We start from the raw sequence: 18035 nt of genomic DNA on the forward strand, positions 1-18035 counted from the left end.
GGGGGTCCTGCCAACCCTGTGTCCTGTCTCGTTGGAGGCCCCGCCATCAACTCTCCTGCCGGGGGTCTTGCCAGTCCTGTGTCCTGTGCCGTTGGAGGCCCCACCGACTGCTCTCCTGCCGGGGGTCCTGCCAACCCTGTGTCCTGTCTCGTTGGAGGCCCCGCCATCAACTCTCCTGCCGGGGGTCTTGCCAGTCCTGTGTCCTGTGCCGTTGGAGGCCCCACCGACTGCTCTCCTGCCGGGGGTCCTGCCAACCCCATGTCCTGTTTCGTTGGAGGCCTCGACATTACATGTCTCGCCGGGGGTCCTGCCAACTCCTTGTCCTCTTCCGTGGGGAATCTTGCCGACACCTGTCCCACCGGCTCTGGTTACTGTCCGGTCAACACCGGCCCCTGCCCGGTCCCCTGAGAGCTGTGGTCTTTGCCCCTCCTCGAACTCTGCCTTGCCCCCGGGCCGTCCGCCCGAGAACCCCTTTTTGAACTCTGCCTTGCCCCCAGGCCGTCCGCCCGAATTCCCCTTTTTGAACTCTGCTTTGCCCCCGGGCCGTCCGCCCGAGATCCCTTCCTGGTCCTCTGCTTTGCCTCCGGGCCGCCTGCCCGAGATCCCTTCCTGGTCGTCTGCTGTGCCCCTGGGTTGTCAGCCCAGACCCGTCCTCCGGACCCCCTCCACCCACCCTGGTGGCCCTAGCTTTGTTTATCACCTAGCCTTGAAATAAAGGAATGTTCACTTTATTCTGCATTTGGGTCCTACCTGCTTCACACACCGTAACAAGTTCATGGTAAATAGGGAGGTGAAGAATATCACATTTTCATTTTAGGAATGCAGTTAACATGTCACATCATTCATTCTAATCTTCTGCTTTAGTGTTTCACAAAGTAAAGGTATGCTCAAACACACACACACACACACACACACACACACACACACACACACACACACACACACACACACACACACACACACACACACACACACACACACACACACACCACACACACACACACACACACCACACACACACACACACACACACACACACACACACACACACACACACACACACACACACACACACACACACTGCTGTCTGAGAGACACATTTATTACACACATAACATAAACACAAAATATAAAGATCTGATGATACAGTAAGCTGTTTTTGGTTGCTTGTCAAAATCAGGCCAAACCTGCCTAACTTAACCTATAATATCCTACCAGACTGCATCATACAAAATACACATATTCTCAAGATGATAACATGTACTGTGTTGAGGCTCATCATAGCATTATTTGTATTTATTTATAGAAGATAATTAACTTTAGCATATTAGTCCATCATGTAAATGTGCCTGATTTAGCCAAAAAGGCACATTTTCATCTGCAGTCAATAGAATAAAACAAACACAATAATGTAAGCACACAAAAAAGACATGAGCATGGTTTAAACCATAAGGACAATGACACACTATTCCAGCCAATAGCCCAATTACAATATTTGATATAAAAACCCACCGATACCCAACAGATAGAAGGACCATACATAAGTTCTGATAAAAGCCAATAGGCACAGACACTATAATGATCTAACATGACTTACTCTTGGACTTTGCTTTTGAACACCACCAGATAAACCAGTACGGGGATGAGGCTCACAGGGATGAGAGTGAGGGTGATCACAACGCCCTGAGGTGCATCCTCTAATGGAATCTCCATAGAGCAGTTGTTGAAATACATAGTGTGGATGGTGAGGAAAAGCTCTTGGACGGTGGGGTTTGGGTAATAACAGTTCATGAATTTTACCATATTCTCCAAGCATGTCGTCAGGTCGTCGTATGGTCTGAAGAAGAAACATAAACCAATGTATTAATGATGAACAACCACAACCACACACAGATGATACATTTTGTATGATAGAAATGTAAAACTACAACAATTGGAGTTGGTTTTGGTATTTTAGCAACAGTTTATTTTATTATATTTACATATATTTAATTAAATAAACAAACAAGAAAGGACAGAAACAATTAACTGATTATAATCAAATACTTATGAAGCCAAAAAGAAAAGCAGCTGTTAAAAGCTTAGAGGGCTTTTTATAATGAAGAGAAATAGTTAACATTATATTTTTAAGTGATCCAATTTCATAAGAAGTGGGTTAGACGATACGCACATTCAGGTAAAATACTCACTTGAAGTCTAACAATGTCTAATTTTATAAGAAGATAGTGATTTTGATAAACTACCTACAGCACTTTTGAAATGAAACTCTCATGTTGGAACATGACGCACTCGAAAAGTGTGGCACATCTATCTGCGACTTGAAACGAAACTGTTGTGGTCAAACTATTTCCTGTTTGAACATAAACAGAGCAGAAATGATTGAGTCTGTGCAAAAGGGTGGGAAAAAGGAAGAGACCATTTACTCAGATGTATGCATTAACTCTGCAGAGGGAGGCACTAACTCATGCTGCAGCCGTGTACTGGGCCCAGTCCTGATGATGGATATTTCCCAGTGCCCCATTGCTGTTTAAGGCGCATTGTTGTTAAAGGATAAGGCTGGTGTTTTTCTATATTGTCAGCTAATCTTGTGATAGGAGTAGAAGAACAAACAATAGTCTCAATTCTTTCGGAATTCTCTATTCTGCTGCTCAAGCCAATTGCTTCATATTGAACAAAAGTGTAATGTAATATTTAAAAATATGTATTTCCTTTTTAATAAAATAATTAAAAAAGTGCATTTGTTAAGGAGTATGTATTTATGTAATTATTATTATTTATTTTTTATGTCCTAATTGTAGTGCATATTAAGCATAATTTGTTTTATTACTATTATTATTATTATTATTATTATTATTATTATTATTATTAATATTCTGCAGCCCTATTTTAATCTCTTAAACATTTTTAATTACATTTCCTCAAGTTAGTGAAACAGCGCCTCCCTGTTTTTTTTAGCGGCTGTTAAACGTCAGTGTGTGTGGCCAAAAAGGGTAATGCATTCACGTCCCTCAACTGTAAAAGTTAGTGGGAAAAAATAACAACAGTCAGAAGTTAACCATTACTTAAGTACAGTACCGTACTTTATTCCTACAAACTAACACGGGAAAGTGAAAAGCAGTTTTGAAACAACTAGAGTTAGTAAGCTAGTGGCACAGTGTTGCTTATAATAGCTAACGTCAGCTAGCTAGGAAAGATAGAGGGCAGGAGGATGGACTATGTTAACAAACGAACAATAAGTGTAGCGGTGTATAATTATCAACTGTGTCATGGATAATATCCAATTTTTCGTCATGGGTGAAAGGAAAAATGGCCTTCGGCGTCAAACGTGAGTGAACTGCTTTCTTTGTCTGTTTCTGCCTGATGTCTGTCCTGAAAGTAGGTTATTTGTGTATGTATTTACACAGTGTATGGCTGTGTCTGTGTGTCATTTATTTGATCCCTTGCTGTGTCCTTTTTTGGTTTTGGAGGTTGTATTATTATTAACTGTATCTTGTTTGCTTGGACACTGCTGTTTGTGGGAGAGAGCTGACATTTTAGAAATGTTAGTGAGTCTGTTTGTGACCTGTTGATGTGCAGATGATCTGCTAACGTTAGCTGCATGTGAGAGATTATTCATTCATTAATATTATAAACATTCACTGTGCTGAGCACTGTTGACTCTTCATGCATTTACTCAACAAACTGTATTGTGATTAAGTACAGCTATGAGGTATGCTTTTGTATCACACCAGTGGCGGTTCTAGACCAATTTGACTGGGGGGGCCAGGCTGGGGCCAGTTATTTACTGAGGGGGGCACAATAAATGCAGGACGAAAAAGACAAAGGCCGTATGAATTAATTGCGCATAAGAAAAGAATGCAATATAGTTATTGGTATTTGTTTCATTACACATTATTATATTCCTCCATTTAACCTTTGTGTGCTGTTTGGGTCTGTGGGACCCGTTTTCAGTGTTTACTAAAATAAATTGTCCATCCATCCATCCATCTTCTCCCGCTTATCCGTGGTCGGGTCGCGGGGGTAGCAGTTCCAGCAGAGAGCCCCAAACTTTCTTTTCCCTGGCGACATCAACCAGCTCTGACTGGGGGATCCCAAGGCGCTCCCAGGCCAGCGAAGAGATATAATCCCTCCACCTGGTCCTAGGTCTACCCCTTGGTCTCTTCCCAGCTGGACGTGCCTGGAACACCTCCCTAGGGAGGCGCCCAGGTGGCATCCTAACTAGGTGCCCGAACCACCTCAACTGGCTTCTTTCGACGCGAAGGAGGAGCGGCTCAACTCCGAGTCCCTCCCTGATGACCGAACTTCTCACCTTATCTCTAAGGGAGACACCAGCCACCCGGCGGAGGAAACCCATCTCGGCCGCTTGTATCCGCGATCTCGTTCTTTCGGTCATGACCCATCCTTCATGACCATAGGTGAGGCTAGGAACGAAAATGGCCCGGTAGACAGAGAGCTTTGCCTTCTGGCTCAGCTCCCTTTTCGTCACAACGGTGCGGTAAAGCGACTGCAATACCGCTCCCGCTGCTCCGATTCTCCGGCCCATCTCACGCTCCATTGATCCCTCACTCGAGAACAAGACCCCGAGATACTTGAACTCCTTCACTTGGGGTAAGGACTCATTCCCTACTTGGAGTGGACAGTCCATCGGTTTCCTGCTGAGAACCATGGCCTCAGATTTGGAGGTGCTGATCCTCATCCCAGCCGCTTCACACTCGGTTGCGAACCGATCCAGTGAGTGCTGAAGGTCGCAGACCGATGAAGCCATCAGAACCACATCATCTGCAAAAAGCAGTGGTGCAATCCTTAGTCCACCGAACTGCAGACCCCCCCCCCCACGACTACGCCTCGAAATCCGATCCATGTATATTACAAACAGGATTGGTGACAAAGCGCAGCCCTGGCGGAGGCCAACCCTCACCGGAAATGGGTCCGACTTACTGCCGAGGACCCGGACACAGCTCTCGCTTTGGGAGTACAGAGATTGGATGGCCCTGAGTAGAGACCCCCTCACCCCATACTCCCGCAGCACCTCCCACAGTAACTCCCTGGGAACCCGGTCATACGCCTTCTCCAAGTCTACATAACACATGTAGACCGGATAAGCGTACTCCCAGGCCCCCTCCAGGATCCTTGCGAGAGTAAAAAGCTGATCCGTCGTTCCACGACCAGGACGGAATCCGCATTGTTCCTCCTCAATCTTAGGTTCGACAATCGGCCTGACCCTCCTTTCGAGTACCTTGGAGTAAACTTTCCCGGGGAGGCTGAGTAGTGTGATGCCTCTGTAATTGGCACACACCCTCTGATCCCCCTTTTTGAAAAGGGGGACCACCACCCCGGTCTGCCACTCCTTCGGTACCGTTTCCGACTTCCACGCAACGTTGATGAGACGTGTCAACCATGACAGTCCCTCAACACCCAGAGCCTTCAGCATTTCCGGGCGGATCTCATCCACCCCCGGGGCTTTGCCACTGTGGAGTTGTTTGACGACCTCAGTGACCTCCCCCCGGGAGATTGGCGTTGATCCCCCGTCATACTCCAGCTCTGCCTCTAACATAGAGGGCGGAGTTGTCGGGTTCAGGAGTTCCTCAAAGTGTTCCTTCCAACGTCCCAACACTCCATCAGTTGAGGTCAACAACGTCCCATCCTTACTGTACACAGCTTGGATGGTTCCCTGCTTCCCCCTCCTGAGGTGTCGGACAGTTTTCCAGAACAACTTTGGTGCCGCCCGAAAGTCCTTCTCCATGTCTTCTCCGAACTTCTCCCACACCCGCTGCTTTGCCTCGGCCACGGATGAGGCTGCTGCCCTTCGGGCCTGTCGGTACCTTGCAACTGCTTCGGGAGTACCCCGGGATAACAAATCCCTGAAGGCCTCCTTCTTCAGTCGGACGGCTTCCCTGACCACCGGTGTCCACCAGGAGGTTCGAGGGTTACCGCCCCTTGAGGCACCTAAGACCTTGAGACCACAGCTCCCCACCGCGGCTTCGGCAATAGAGGCTTTGAACACCGACCACTCTGGTTCAATGTCCCCAACCTCCACAGGAATGCCCGAAAAGCTCCGCCGGAGGTGTGAGTTGAAGGCCTCCTGAACTTGGGCCTCCTCCAGACGTTCCCAGTTCACCCGAACTACACGTTTGGGCTTACCAGGTCTATCCAGAGGCTTCCCCCGCCACTCGACCCAACTCACCACCAGATGGTGATCAGTTGACAACTCCGCCTCTCTCTTTACCCGAGTGTCCAAAACATACGGCCTCAGGTCCGATGATACGATAACGAAATCGATCATGGACCTTCTGCCTAGGGTGCTCTGGTACCACGTACACTTATGAGCATCCTTATGTTCGAACATGGTGTTTGTTATGGCCAATCCATGACTAGCACAGAAGTCCAGTAACAAACCACCACTCCGGTTCAGATCAGGGGGGCCGTTCCTCCCAATCACGCCCCTCCAAGTGTCTCCATCATTGCCCACATGTGCGTTGAAGTCTCCCAGCAAGACTAAGGAGTCCCCTTCAGGAGCCCCATACAGGACTCTTTCCAGGGTCTCCAAGAAGGCCGAATACTCTGAACTGCTGTTGGGTGCATAAGCACACACAACAGTCAGAGTTTTCCCCCCCATAACCCGCAGGCGTAGGGAGGCGACCCTCTCGTCCACTGGGGTAAACTCCAACAACGAAGCACCTAACCGGGGACTTGTGAGTATCCCCACACCCGCCCGGCGCCTCACACCTTGAGCAACTCCGGAGAAGAATAGAGTCCAACCCCTATCCAGAAGTAAGGTTCCAGAGCCGACGCTGTGCGTAGAGGTGAGCCGAACCAGATCCAACTGGTACCGCTCCACCTCCCGCACAAGCTCCGGCTCCTTCCCCCCCAGAGAGGTGACGTTTCACGTCCCCAAAGCCAGCTTCTGCCGCCCGGGTCTGGTCCGTCGAGACCCTCCGCTTTCACTGCCACCCGTCTGGCAGCGCACCCGACCCCATCGATGTTTCCCGTAGGTGGTGGGCCCGCGGGACAGAGAAGCGGAGGTGTTGCCCACGTTGCCTTTTTGGGCTGGGCCCGGCCGGGCTCCGTGGCAAGCCTGGCCACCAGACGCTCGCCGACGAGTCCTCCTTCTGGGCCTGGCTCCAGAAGGGGACCCCGGGCTTCCTCCGGGCCGGGTATCCTCACTTCTTGTTTTTCCTTTCATGAGGTCTTTTGAACCAATCTTAGTCTGGCCCCTTGCCTGAGACCAATTTGCCATGGGAGACCCTACCAGGAACACAAGGTTCCAGACAACACAGCCCCCAGGTTCATCAGGGCACACAAACCTCTCTACCACGGTAAGGTGCTGGTTCTTCAGAATAAATTAATTGTATGAAAATAAAATAAAAAATAAATTGTATGCAATTTAATTATTTGAACCTGCTTTATTTGGGGGTGGACCTCACATCCTCTCGGGGGATCCAGGGGGCATGCACCCCCGGGAAGTTTTTTTTTTAAATGTTGAATTTAAATGCATCAATCTGTTGCACTTTGAGCACAAAATTAATAATTTAAACTAGTTTATTCTTATCTTATGTTACCTATAGTTAGCATTCTTTCTTTTTATTTATGCATATTTTACTAATCAGTTTCTTTTTGAAACTGTTTTTTTACTGTGCTACAGTATACATTGGAATGATTTCTTACTTAATTGTTTACAACTATATTAAATAGATAAAGGTGTGCTCGCTCACAGAGGCTGTGTGCTCCTCTGTGGCGATGACGGCTTGCGTTAAAAAACAAACAAAACATATTTGTAAAGTGGGGGCTATTGAGGGCTTGCGAGCTACCGGTAGCTCGCGATCAACGTGTTGGAGACCCCTGCTCTAATGGGTCCGACTAGAATGGCAAATATCGTTAGTTCCGCCTATTCCGGGGGGGGGGGGGTCCAAAGTCTGCCCCCCCCCCCCCATAACATGTATCACACCACCCCAGTACATTTTGGGTTGAAATATTTTACTTTTTAGTCCATATTTGCTGTAGTAAATGTCCAGATGCATTAATCAAGTGATCTTGCAGGGATCACTTAGTACCAGAGGCTAGCAGAGAAAAAAACCCTATGGCAAACTTTCTTATTCTGGAAAATTGGGTAGTTTCACTAGACAATGGACAACTAATATACGTTTGCAACCTGGATAAACACATTTATCAACATCAACATTCACAATCCAATAATGTACTGATCTTTCTGGTATTGTATTCATCAGAAAACAAAAGAAGCTTGTGTAAAAGTCAAGCCATCAAGAACAAATGTTACCCTGTAGATATTTGGTATTCCTTACCTGAATATATTGTCAAGCACACACCTGTCTTCTGTGCTAATTGACATTTTCATGTGAAAATCGTCCTCACATAAGTGAATCAACTTTTCCAGCTCGGACACATTGCAATGTCTGTGTGGGTACCACATTTCTTGGTCCTGAAATCTCTCTGCAATAAATAAAAAGATATATTTGAGACATGCATGAACCAAAAGCAACAGAAAAATACAATTAAGGCTATTATCATAATGCACAAACTGAGTGTTTTGCTAAATTAGATGTATGAAAGTGGATGTACTGTGTCAAGCGGCTTAATATACAGCACAGCTACTTTGAATTGACTCCCATTTCATACTTTTCACGTCATAAGCTTATTCAGTAGACCAGAGTACACTACCTGAAAGTGATACATTCCTGATCACATCGTTTTCAAATGTATTTACTTGCATCCACAATAGTCTTTTTTTCGTCCCATTGAAACAAACCCTGGGGCATTAGCACTCTTGGTGCTGTTTTTAAATTGCGTTGTGTTTCTGCGGTAAAGCCAAAATCCATTTGAACCAATAACTCAAAGCGCCCATTTATGTGTAATTTATTTGGTTGAGGTGTTTTCTTTTCCTGTTTTGGTGACAGGTGAAAAAGTTGCCAATTCAAGTGTTTGCTTAACCTATGATGAATTAAGGTTTTATCAGACCACAATTGATTCCGTAATAGCTGGCTCCGTGATCGCTCTGCCCCAGGTGATTAGTTTGAGGGTCAGAGTGGGGAGCAGCTCCGTATTCTCCAACCGCTGCCACTGTTTACTAGCCTGCTTTTTATATTCAGTAACCAGTGCAGAATGGAAGCACTGTGGATTAAGCAAGCTACCAAGCTATCTACCCAGCCCCTAAAAGATTAAAACATTTTTTATCGTTTGAGTTTTGCCTTTCTGAACGCACACCAGTCAGAAAATGTAAACATGTAAATAAATGTTTGAAATGAATGTCATCCTCCTATTGGTGCCATACCTTTGGTGTGAACCCACCATTAAGTAAGGTATTTTAAGGAACTGATAAGGACTGAGGGGTTTCCTTTCTTCGCACAGAATGAGTAGAAAAACTCACCATCATCCTCTGTGATACCAGATGTTTGGTTGTGTTCCAGTTCATCCTCAATCAGAGTCTTCTCTTCTCTGTTCAAACTGGATGTCCAGTTGCCTGTTTCCATTGTACCTGCTTGCAAAAAAGTATTGTTTTTATTTGAGCAATATGCTTCATATTTGGTGAATGAATGATATCCAATCCACACCATGACAACATCATCTTATTAACACGGCAACATTGTATGTGTGAATCACAAATGAAGAGCTAATCATAACATTAAAGGGAAACGTGATCAACCAATCAGTTTTGTTCTATTGGCTTTTGCAAATATCAGGACTTCCTGCTTTTCTTTGTGGTATATTTAACTCCATTTTGGTAATGGTTTCGACATAACACTTAGTTATTGATTTTCAGACAATTACTTGCAATTTTTATAATTGATGAATCATTGAACCTACATTTGACACAGATCGCGTACATTTCACTAGTTTTAGCTTCTGTTCTGGTTTCAGAAGTAAAAATGTGATGGTTTTTCTCAGTCTTTAATAAAGAATATTTGAAGCTTTATAATTATTGTGCAAACATAATGAGTAATCTGATGTAATGGAAATATTAAACTATATGACATCTTACATACCAATTGACAAAAACCGACACTGAAAATGAAGAAAGTCAGTAATTGCAGCTCTGCTCATGCACAGAAAATGAAAACAAAAGGTCAGCCTTACTGTTGTTGGTTTTGAACTCATTGAATGTTTGGTTCCTCAAATCTCTGCTCTTCTCTTCCTCTGTCATGTTGGCTGTTTGTGATTCCACATTATCTGTAGAAACGGATTAAATGAAGCAATTTTTTAACATCACACAAACAATTACAACCCATTTAAAAAAAGGACTCGTACCAGCCAAAACTAACCCCCCACCGCACCACCTTCTTCCTTTATCTATCCCACACGGGGAAAACAATGGACATTTGGAAACCCGATAAAACAGGAAATACTAAGAAATAAAACATCATCAAACTTAAACCATTGAGTAAAATAAAAGTTGTATACGTACTGAGGATAAGAACAGGAATAAGCAGGTACAGGATCATGGTGCAGCGGTCAGGGGATCAGCAGTGACTTCAGGGTCAGTCGGTGACCTGAGCTGCCATTACTGAAGCTCGAGGTCTGAGAGCTGAGTGGGTTGAGGAAGCCCATCCCTCTTTATCTTAGCACTGCTGTCTGGGTTTGTTGTGCATGTGCATGGGTGGGTTTATTTATTCTCCCCTGATGAACAGATAGAATGATAGCAGAGAAAGAAGTGATGAAAGGGAGATAATGTCCTCATCATGAATGTAAGGTATCCTGTGGAGGGGTAAGAGGAGGAATTAATACAAACTAACTGCGCTTACATAATATCTGGTATTACTTGTAACTTTTACATTTTTTTTATTTTTAGGACTTATCAGAGTCAGAACTAAACATGGAGAAGCAGCGTTCAGTTATTATGCTCCAAATATCTGGAACAAACTCCCAGAAACCTGCAGGTCCGCTGCAACTCTGACTACTTTTAAATCCAGGGGGAAGACTTTTCTTTTTGTCGCTGCTTTTAATTGAACTATTCATATCTTAGACTGCACTGTAACTTTTATCCATGTATTTTTTCTTTTAATGTTTTAAATTTAAAAGTAATTAATTTTCTCCATGACATTTATGAGAGGGACTGCTCGAAAGTAGGATATTTGGGATATCCATCGTAGCCAGGGTTTACGATCCGTTTTTGGGTGATTTGTACTGAGGAACAAGTATCACAGCACCGACGGGTGAAAAATAGTGTTTTGGTAACACGGGGTGCTCAGGTAACACTTAAAGACTTTGTTATGGAACGCAAAGCAGAGCAGGGGGCTAGTACACCCTCCTGAGGGTCCGATTGTGGATGTCATGCGAGCATAACATGGTGAAAACAATCAGTCTAAATTAACAATCGGGACGGAAATGTTCGGATTTCCAAAGGGAGGTTCTGTGAATAAATAAAAAATCAAGAACCGAAATAATTGAACTATTCATATCTTAGACTGCACTTTAACTTTTATCTTTTAATGTTTCTTTTATTATCTTTTCATTTTAATGACTGATTTTAAATGCCATTTTCTTAATGTCTTTCATTTTTTGTTTTTGTTTTAATGTTTCTTTTATTATCTTTTACTGTTTTTAAATGCCTTTGTTTGAATGTCTTTCATTTTTGTAAAGCACCTTGAATTGCCTGGTGCTGAAAGGTGCTATATAAATAAACTTGCCTTGCCTGCCTTATCATTTCTTCACAGCATCGCAGATTTACTTTTACTGACAGCTGCCAAATAATGCCAGCACCTTCATTTTAAGTCAATATAATATTTCCAAAGCTCAGACTGCTACTGTATGAGTCTTTAGGCAAGGCAAGGCAAGTTTATTTATATAGCACCTTTCAACACAAGGCAATTCAAGGTGCTTTAAGACATTAAGAAAATGGCATTTAAAATCAGTCATTAAAAAGAAAAGATAATAAAATAAAAATGTTTTACACATCATAAATAAGATGTGACTATTACATTGAACAAAGTTTTTAGATACATTTTATAGAGTTGATATTCTACTGATAGATTACTAGAGTATTACTAGAGTATCAAATTATTCACAGATATTATTTATCGGCTCAGGAAATACTGTCAATTAAACATGCAAATTATTTTTGACAAATGTTAAAGCCTTCATAACCGAAGGGCACCTATGACGCGCACATTAATGGCTAGTCTTTAAAGGATATGCGACCGCTATTAATAAACTCTCTCCAGCCAGAATTAGCACAACAGGAAAGTCAGTAAACGTCCGATCATCAGTGTGACCATGTAGGAGAGACGATAGACAGGTAATATTCACAAAGTACCGCCAGTTCGATATATAGTACAACTTTTCACCAAACTAACTAGTATTGACGTTCGGCCACAGTTAGTTCCTGTCGTTAACTCATCCTCCATCGTTCTTTGTGGGGATGTAGGTTCTGTCTTTGCACGGGGAGTAACTGAAACCTTTTGTTCTTTTTACTCTGAGCCTTAAAGATTGACTTTTATTTGTCTGGTAAATACTGGCTAATGGAAACACTGTATATAACCGGAACTTTCTGCTCTGTTTTGGTCTCCTCCTGGGGGAAATATCTGTCTCTTAAGCTTCTCCACCAGGTATTCTCTAACATTTTTTATCTTAAACGATAAGCAGAAAGATATACTATTAATCCGCTTGAAGAGCTGAGGGGAACTCCAAAGTCAGATTACAGTTTTCTGTGGGTTCATATTTTATAGCGAAACCATTTTAATGTCTCGGTCATATTTTCCAGTTGTTCAAAAAACGAGTAATACAGCTTTAAAGATTTAAGATTAATTGGAAAAGTCATCCACTTCCCTAAGTGTCTTTTTTCTGCAGTCAAGTGACTGATGTATTATCAGATGTTGTTGGGGCTCATTTACCGAGCTGCTCAATTTGTCATAACATGAAACGGTTTTATAATCAGTAGAACAGTTATTTAAGGAACACACTGAGCTGCAACTAAAATGATATCAGAACGGTCTTTAGGAGGAATACACACTGTCAGGGAAGAGAAATTCAAAGAGGCAGAATCATTTATTTTAAGTCTGATTTGTCCAAATAAGGTTAGGTTGACTTAAGACATAAGACAAACTGCAAGCCCATATTTATCAGTTAAGTATGTGTTGGCTTGGTATGTGCTCACAAACTCCTGTTGGCCATTAACTCATGATAATACTGTGATATAAGTGTGGGACTGACCTTTTGTTGGTGGTATTGTGGGTAGAAGGAGGCAGCACGTCCCTGTTTCCTGCTCTTGTGCAGATAGTCAGTGAAAACACTCTTAAGGGATTTCCTCCTGCAGCAGGGAAGGCGGCCTGGGCAGAAACATGCCTGGAATCAGGAAGCTGCTGCCACATACAGTAAAACAAACCTCCTAAAACACATTAGCAATACCTCAGTGGGCTCATGGAAAGCTGTTTGAATGAGGACAAAGTGCCGCAATAATAATACAGACACAAAATACCAGCACGTTTTCTGTATTTAAACCATGTTGGTTTCTTTTATTTTGAAGAACATGTGATCAATCTAAACTGAAGTATGCATTTGCCTTTAACACACGAGTCTAAAACAACAACTTCCTGTGTTTTGTGGTTTTTAATGTGCAGGAAGTCAGAGCTTTTTGTCATGGCTTCTGTCTTTACCTCAGCTCGGAGCCTTGGAGCTATGCCACCCATGTTGAAAGACATTTAGGGACATTTTTGGAAGTCAGAAAAGCAAGTCAAGGATGTTGATCAACCAAAAAATAATATCATGACACCTGACTACTGTTTTTACAGATTTTATAAATGTAAGCACAATTTGTGTTTCATATTTACACAGTTTTTCCATTAACTCAGGGTTGCCAACTCTCACACATCTGGCTTTCACTCTAAATCTCACGCTCTCACGCTGCCCAAACTATTCTCACGCCAAAAACAAGATGAACCGGCGATCGGTTTTGGTTGGTTATTTACAATGTTGAGTTGACAGCTGCTCAAGCTGTGGATCCGCTCCCTCCCCGCCCCCACCACTCTTAACAACGTTAACAGACAGCAGAGCAGTGGGAGCCGGTTGGTCAATCCCCGACCCGTATTGCGCATGCGCAGATCTAAGATCCAGTAGAAATGATAACAAGTAAAAGTCTGCTGCTTATTGTTCTACTAACTAGGCCAAAATAGTCAAAGACTATATGAGAGTGAGAGTGCGTTAATTAATATATTTGGCAGTTTGGAGTAAGTCTGTAGATTTGTTTGTGTTTTTATCTCATCAGAAACAAAAACATAAACATGATTTGTTTCATGTTTAGGCCTCTCACGATAATTAATTTTGTTGGACACATTTTCCCGGCAATTATTGCGCTAAACGATAATATTGTCGTTGTATGACCATTTTAGACCACTGACATCATGATAATATATAATAATAATTCAAGTACATCCTTTCAAACTGCTAGTCACATCCTCATGTAAATGGCAATTTATCGAGGTTATTTTTATTTATTGTCAATGAATTGCTTATATGTGAATCGCGACAGGCACACAATAAAACAGTGGAAACAAACATGTGTTTGACTTTCATTACTGAATGAAACGTTGTGCCCTTTATAGTCCGGGTCCAATATTGTGTATTTGTATATATTGTATATATATCCTATATGGTCCTGCTACTGACACGATAGCAGTTATTTAGTGTGCATATGTGTAATTAAACCCATGATATCAAAATCTCACTCCAGCCAGGTACCCAAAGTTGGCAACCCTGATTAACTTGCTCATCAGTTTTCCATTTGTATATATCTATGTGTTTTTAGGACAAACATGCTTCTATATGGGACATTTTCATTTAATACAGTATGCTTTTTATAGTCTGTATCAATTGTAATGCTTGTCCCAAGTAAATGTTTACCTACTTTTTTACCTCAAAAAGGCTCATGCCACAAGAAAAAGTGTCTTATTTAGACTCACTCGCATCCCGTCTTGCTTTATGCCGAGTTAGCCGATTGTTTTAATTGCTATTATTGACCTTTACCCCAAACTCATTATTCTTACTTTTTACCGAACAGAGCTTGAATGCATTATGATTTAAGCTTCTTTATTTAGCCAAGCTACACTGTGCTGCCCACTGGTTGCTAACAGCTAACAGCTAGCTGTCCTCATTCCGATTTTAACATGAATTTGATGTTCACAATGAAGGCATTATTGCTGATTGCAATTTTTTGCTGAATATTGGCCGTTAATGATTGGCAGCCAATCAATCAGAGCGTCAATATCTTGGGGCTACTGGCTGTAGTATGGTCGTTTTTCAATCAGAAATTTGTGGCCCCTGCAGTCCACATGTCGATGTATCCTTCTCTGGACTAGAGAGACTGCAGCAGACAGAATGACTCATAACATCTTAACACTTATCAAACTGCCTGTTACTTGTTCAACATCAAATAAAACCACTACCCGTTCTTCCCCTGCAAATACTTGTGTCATACTGAGAAAATACAAATATGGTAAGACTTGAAAAATGTTATAATAGGACGTTCTGACTAAAATGTAAAATATGACATTTAATAAGAGAAAAACCCCTACATATGTTTTGAAATGTAATATATTTGTGAGTTATTTTTCAAACTGATGGCTTGATTTTGAATCCCAAGTTTACTTCTTTTTTGTATTAACGTACATTTGGCATACATTGGAGAATTTCTCCTGTTAAATGGAAAAAGTGTTTTATTTCTTTACGTAGGGTTTAAAAAAGCAATGTTCTGAAAACGTTTGAAGAATAAAGATATTAGTAAGTAACACTCAGAGACAAATCCACTGCCAGCCACTTAAACATTTTTTGAGTTGTAAATGAATATTCAGTGATAAATGGATTTATATGGTTCCACAGTCCTTGTTTGAGTTGTGCTATTGCTGCAATAATCACTACAGCTGGTTCCAAATCGCCCTCCAGTGGCTTGTCTTTGCATTTTTTCATTTTGTTCTAAATAATGTGGACACCCACGTACGTGTCTTGCTCTGAAACTCTTTTTATTTCTCACCATTCCCCCTTGCTCTCTCTTCACACCTTCAGCGGCTCTTGTTTTAGAATCACACAGACAGACAGTGAGGAAAAGGAAAGTTGCTTTCTATTAATAATGGATACTCTTCTGTATTTCAATTACCCCACCTAATAAGTGCAGTGCTGTAAAGCAAATTGCAGAAATAAAATGAAAATGTAATATTCATTTAAAAAAAAAAAAATTGCCGCACTGAATAATTCATTACTAGTCAAAATGATCTTTCTTTTTAAGCAGACCTGGAATCTGTACTGTCCAACAACCTAAGTACAGTTTTTGAATTGTATTAATAACCAAGGCATATTTTATTGTATACACTTTGTTCTATACATTTTTTAAATATAAATTGATCTTCACATTCTTATTTATATTTAAATAACAATGATAGATTTACTTGTGTGTTTTACAGTGGCAAATAGACAAGAGAAACAAAGTTAACTAGAAAATGCATTTCCTGCAGAAAATGCGTGCGAATGCTGTAAACTGTGAACATTTATGGCTGAATTTAGCTGAAAATGCAGAAAAAGCTGAATGTTATTAGCTGAATGGTAGCTGCTTTTAGCTAATAAAATGCAGAAAAAGCTTAATATTTAAAAGAAAAGGTTTAAAAAAAGGTATAAACAACAACATGTATAGCCTTGATGTCCTGAAATAGCTGAATAACGTAATAGTTGAATGGTTTCTGCAGCTGAAAATAGGCTGAAGGAGTTAAATATCAGATGTAAGTAGTAGTGAATGAATTTGTATTAAGATGAGAAAAGAAAGTAAAAAGGCTTGGGAAAGCAGCAGAATATTTTGACTGCAAACTTTTGAACTAACTTGATGGTGAATGATCTGTCGCCATGGCAACGACATTTGATGACATCCCATAATACTCTTAGATGTGTTGATGGCTGCATTGTTACCAAACCTGTGAAGTTTTGGGCCATTTTGAGTATTTTCACTGAAGTTATGAGAACACCGTGTTTCATGGTGAGCATTGTGTTGCCATTAGTGCTGCGTACCTGGACTCACATTCAGGTTCAGGTCCGGACTCAAGTCCAGAGGTTCAGGTTCAGGTCCGGACTTATAAGTCCGGACCTGAACCCATGGCTTGTGTCAAGTTAGCTAATTATCAATTGAAAATAAACTCATAATCAACTCAAATTCAAACACTTTTTGCCACTTAGTCTACAAATGACTTATGACAGTAACTACTACAAAGTTCAAACATTTATTTCATTTACCAAACTAAAGTAACCAAACAGTCCCTGAGCTGACTGAGCCTAAATCCCTAAAACGTTGCTGAAAGGTAGAGTGTAGAGTAGACTATACGCATTCCACTGTTACACACCTACTATACAGTATACACTGTAGTGACTATACAGTCAGAGTGTACTGTACTGTCTGTACACCATGTCTTTTCTACAACTCTACATGTGTACATTATACAGTATACTACATAGGGTTGCCAGAAACTGACCATGATCAAAATCGATTATTCGGCAGCCCTGGCGAATAATAATCGATTATTCGACCCCCCCCCGCGGGAGAAAAAAAAAAAAAACGAAAAAACAAAAAAACTCAGACAAAAGGAATTCCGTTGTTTTCTTTACTGGAACATGTTTAACAGTACAAACAACAAACAAGCATGTCATCACAACGACGTGGCCTTGAAGTGAAGTTGGTAATGGCCGGCTGTGCTGCGTCTTTCTCTGTAACCTCTTTGGCGTGCTTCGCACTCAAATGCGAACGCATTGTTGAGGTTGAGTTGTGATAGACCAACGTCTTTTCGCAGAGCTTGCATTTAACTTCCTTTGGACTTGTATGTTCGAAGTAGTTCCACGAGGAGGAACTCTTTTTACCTGCCGCTTTGTTCATCTTTAGTCGCACGTGTGAGGGAGAGGGGGGGGTCGGTGTGTAGCAGCTGCAGCAGCAGTCTGCTCTGCACGCAGGCTTCCTCCAAGTTTACAGTAAAACAAACTGGTGGTGTGACCAATGGCCATTGGCGGACTTTTGGTGACAGAGCCTTCAGTGTGGCATCCCCCACCCTCTGGAACTCTCT

At 42.1% G+C, this 18035-nt stretch overlaps 1 protein-coding gene across 4 annotated transcripts; it reads right to left on the reverse strand.

The window, feature by feature from the left end:
* Window positions 1-1084: 1084 nt before the first annotated feature.
* On the reverse strand, window positions 1085-13931 carry LOC117464919 (receptor activity-modifying protein 2). Of its 4 annotated transcripts, XM_071206724.1 has the most exons (7): window positions 13917-13931; window positions 13162-13277; window positions 10418-10707; window positions 10090-10182; window positions 9383-9493; window positions 8301-8448; window positions 1085-1837 (listed from the first exon to the last, which is right to left on the reverse strand). In XM_071206724.1, exons 3-7 carry the CDS (start codon window positions 10452-10454, stop codon window positions 1594-1596), a joined length of 633 nt encoding a protein of 210 aa, XP_071062825.1. In that variant the 5' UTR covers window positions 10455-10707; window positions 13162-13277; window positions 13917-13931; the 3' UTR covers window positions 1085-1593. The 4 variants fall into 4 exon arrangements, with proteins under 4 accessions (XP_071062825.1, XP_033963575.1, XP_033963574.1 ...); XM_034107684.2 differs by lacking the exon at window positions 13917-13931 and having other exon boundaries at window positions 9383-9490; window positions 13162-13385; XM_034107683.2 differs by lacking the exon at window positions 13917-13931 and having other exon boundaries at window positions 10418-10629; window positions 13162-13384.
* Between the last annotated feature and the right edge of the window lie 4104 nt (window positions 13932-18035).

Source organism: Pseudochaenichthys georgianus, chromosome 19 (genome assembly GCF_902827115.2).
Source record: "Pseudochaenichthys georgianus chromosome 19, fPseGeo1.2, whole genome shotgun sequence".
NCBI classification, from domain to species: domain Eukaryota; kingdom Metazoa; phylum Chordata; class Actinopteri; order Perciformes; family Channichthyidae; genus Pseudochaenichthys; species Pseudochaenichthys georgianus.

What these genes read in the sequence shown, in the direction of transcription:
- LOC117464919 (XM_071206724.1), bottom strand. Translation starts at nt 10,454, where the DNA reads ATGATCCTGTACCTGCTTATTCCTGTTCTTATCCTCA. An exon ending in TATTCCTGTTCTTATCCTCA is followed by an intron (nt 10,183 to 10,417) that starts GTACGTATACAA and finishes CCGTTTCTACAG; the next exon opens with ATAATGTGGAATCACAAACA. An exon ending in TGGTATCACAGAGGATGATG is followed by an intron (nt 8,449 to 9,382) that starts GTGAGTTTTTCT and finishes TATTTATTGCAG; the next exon opens with AGAGATTTCAGGACCAAGAA.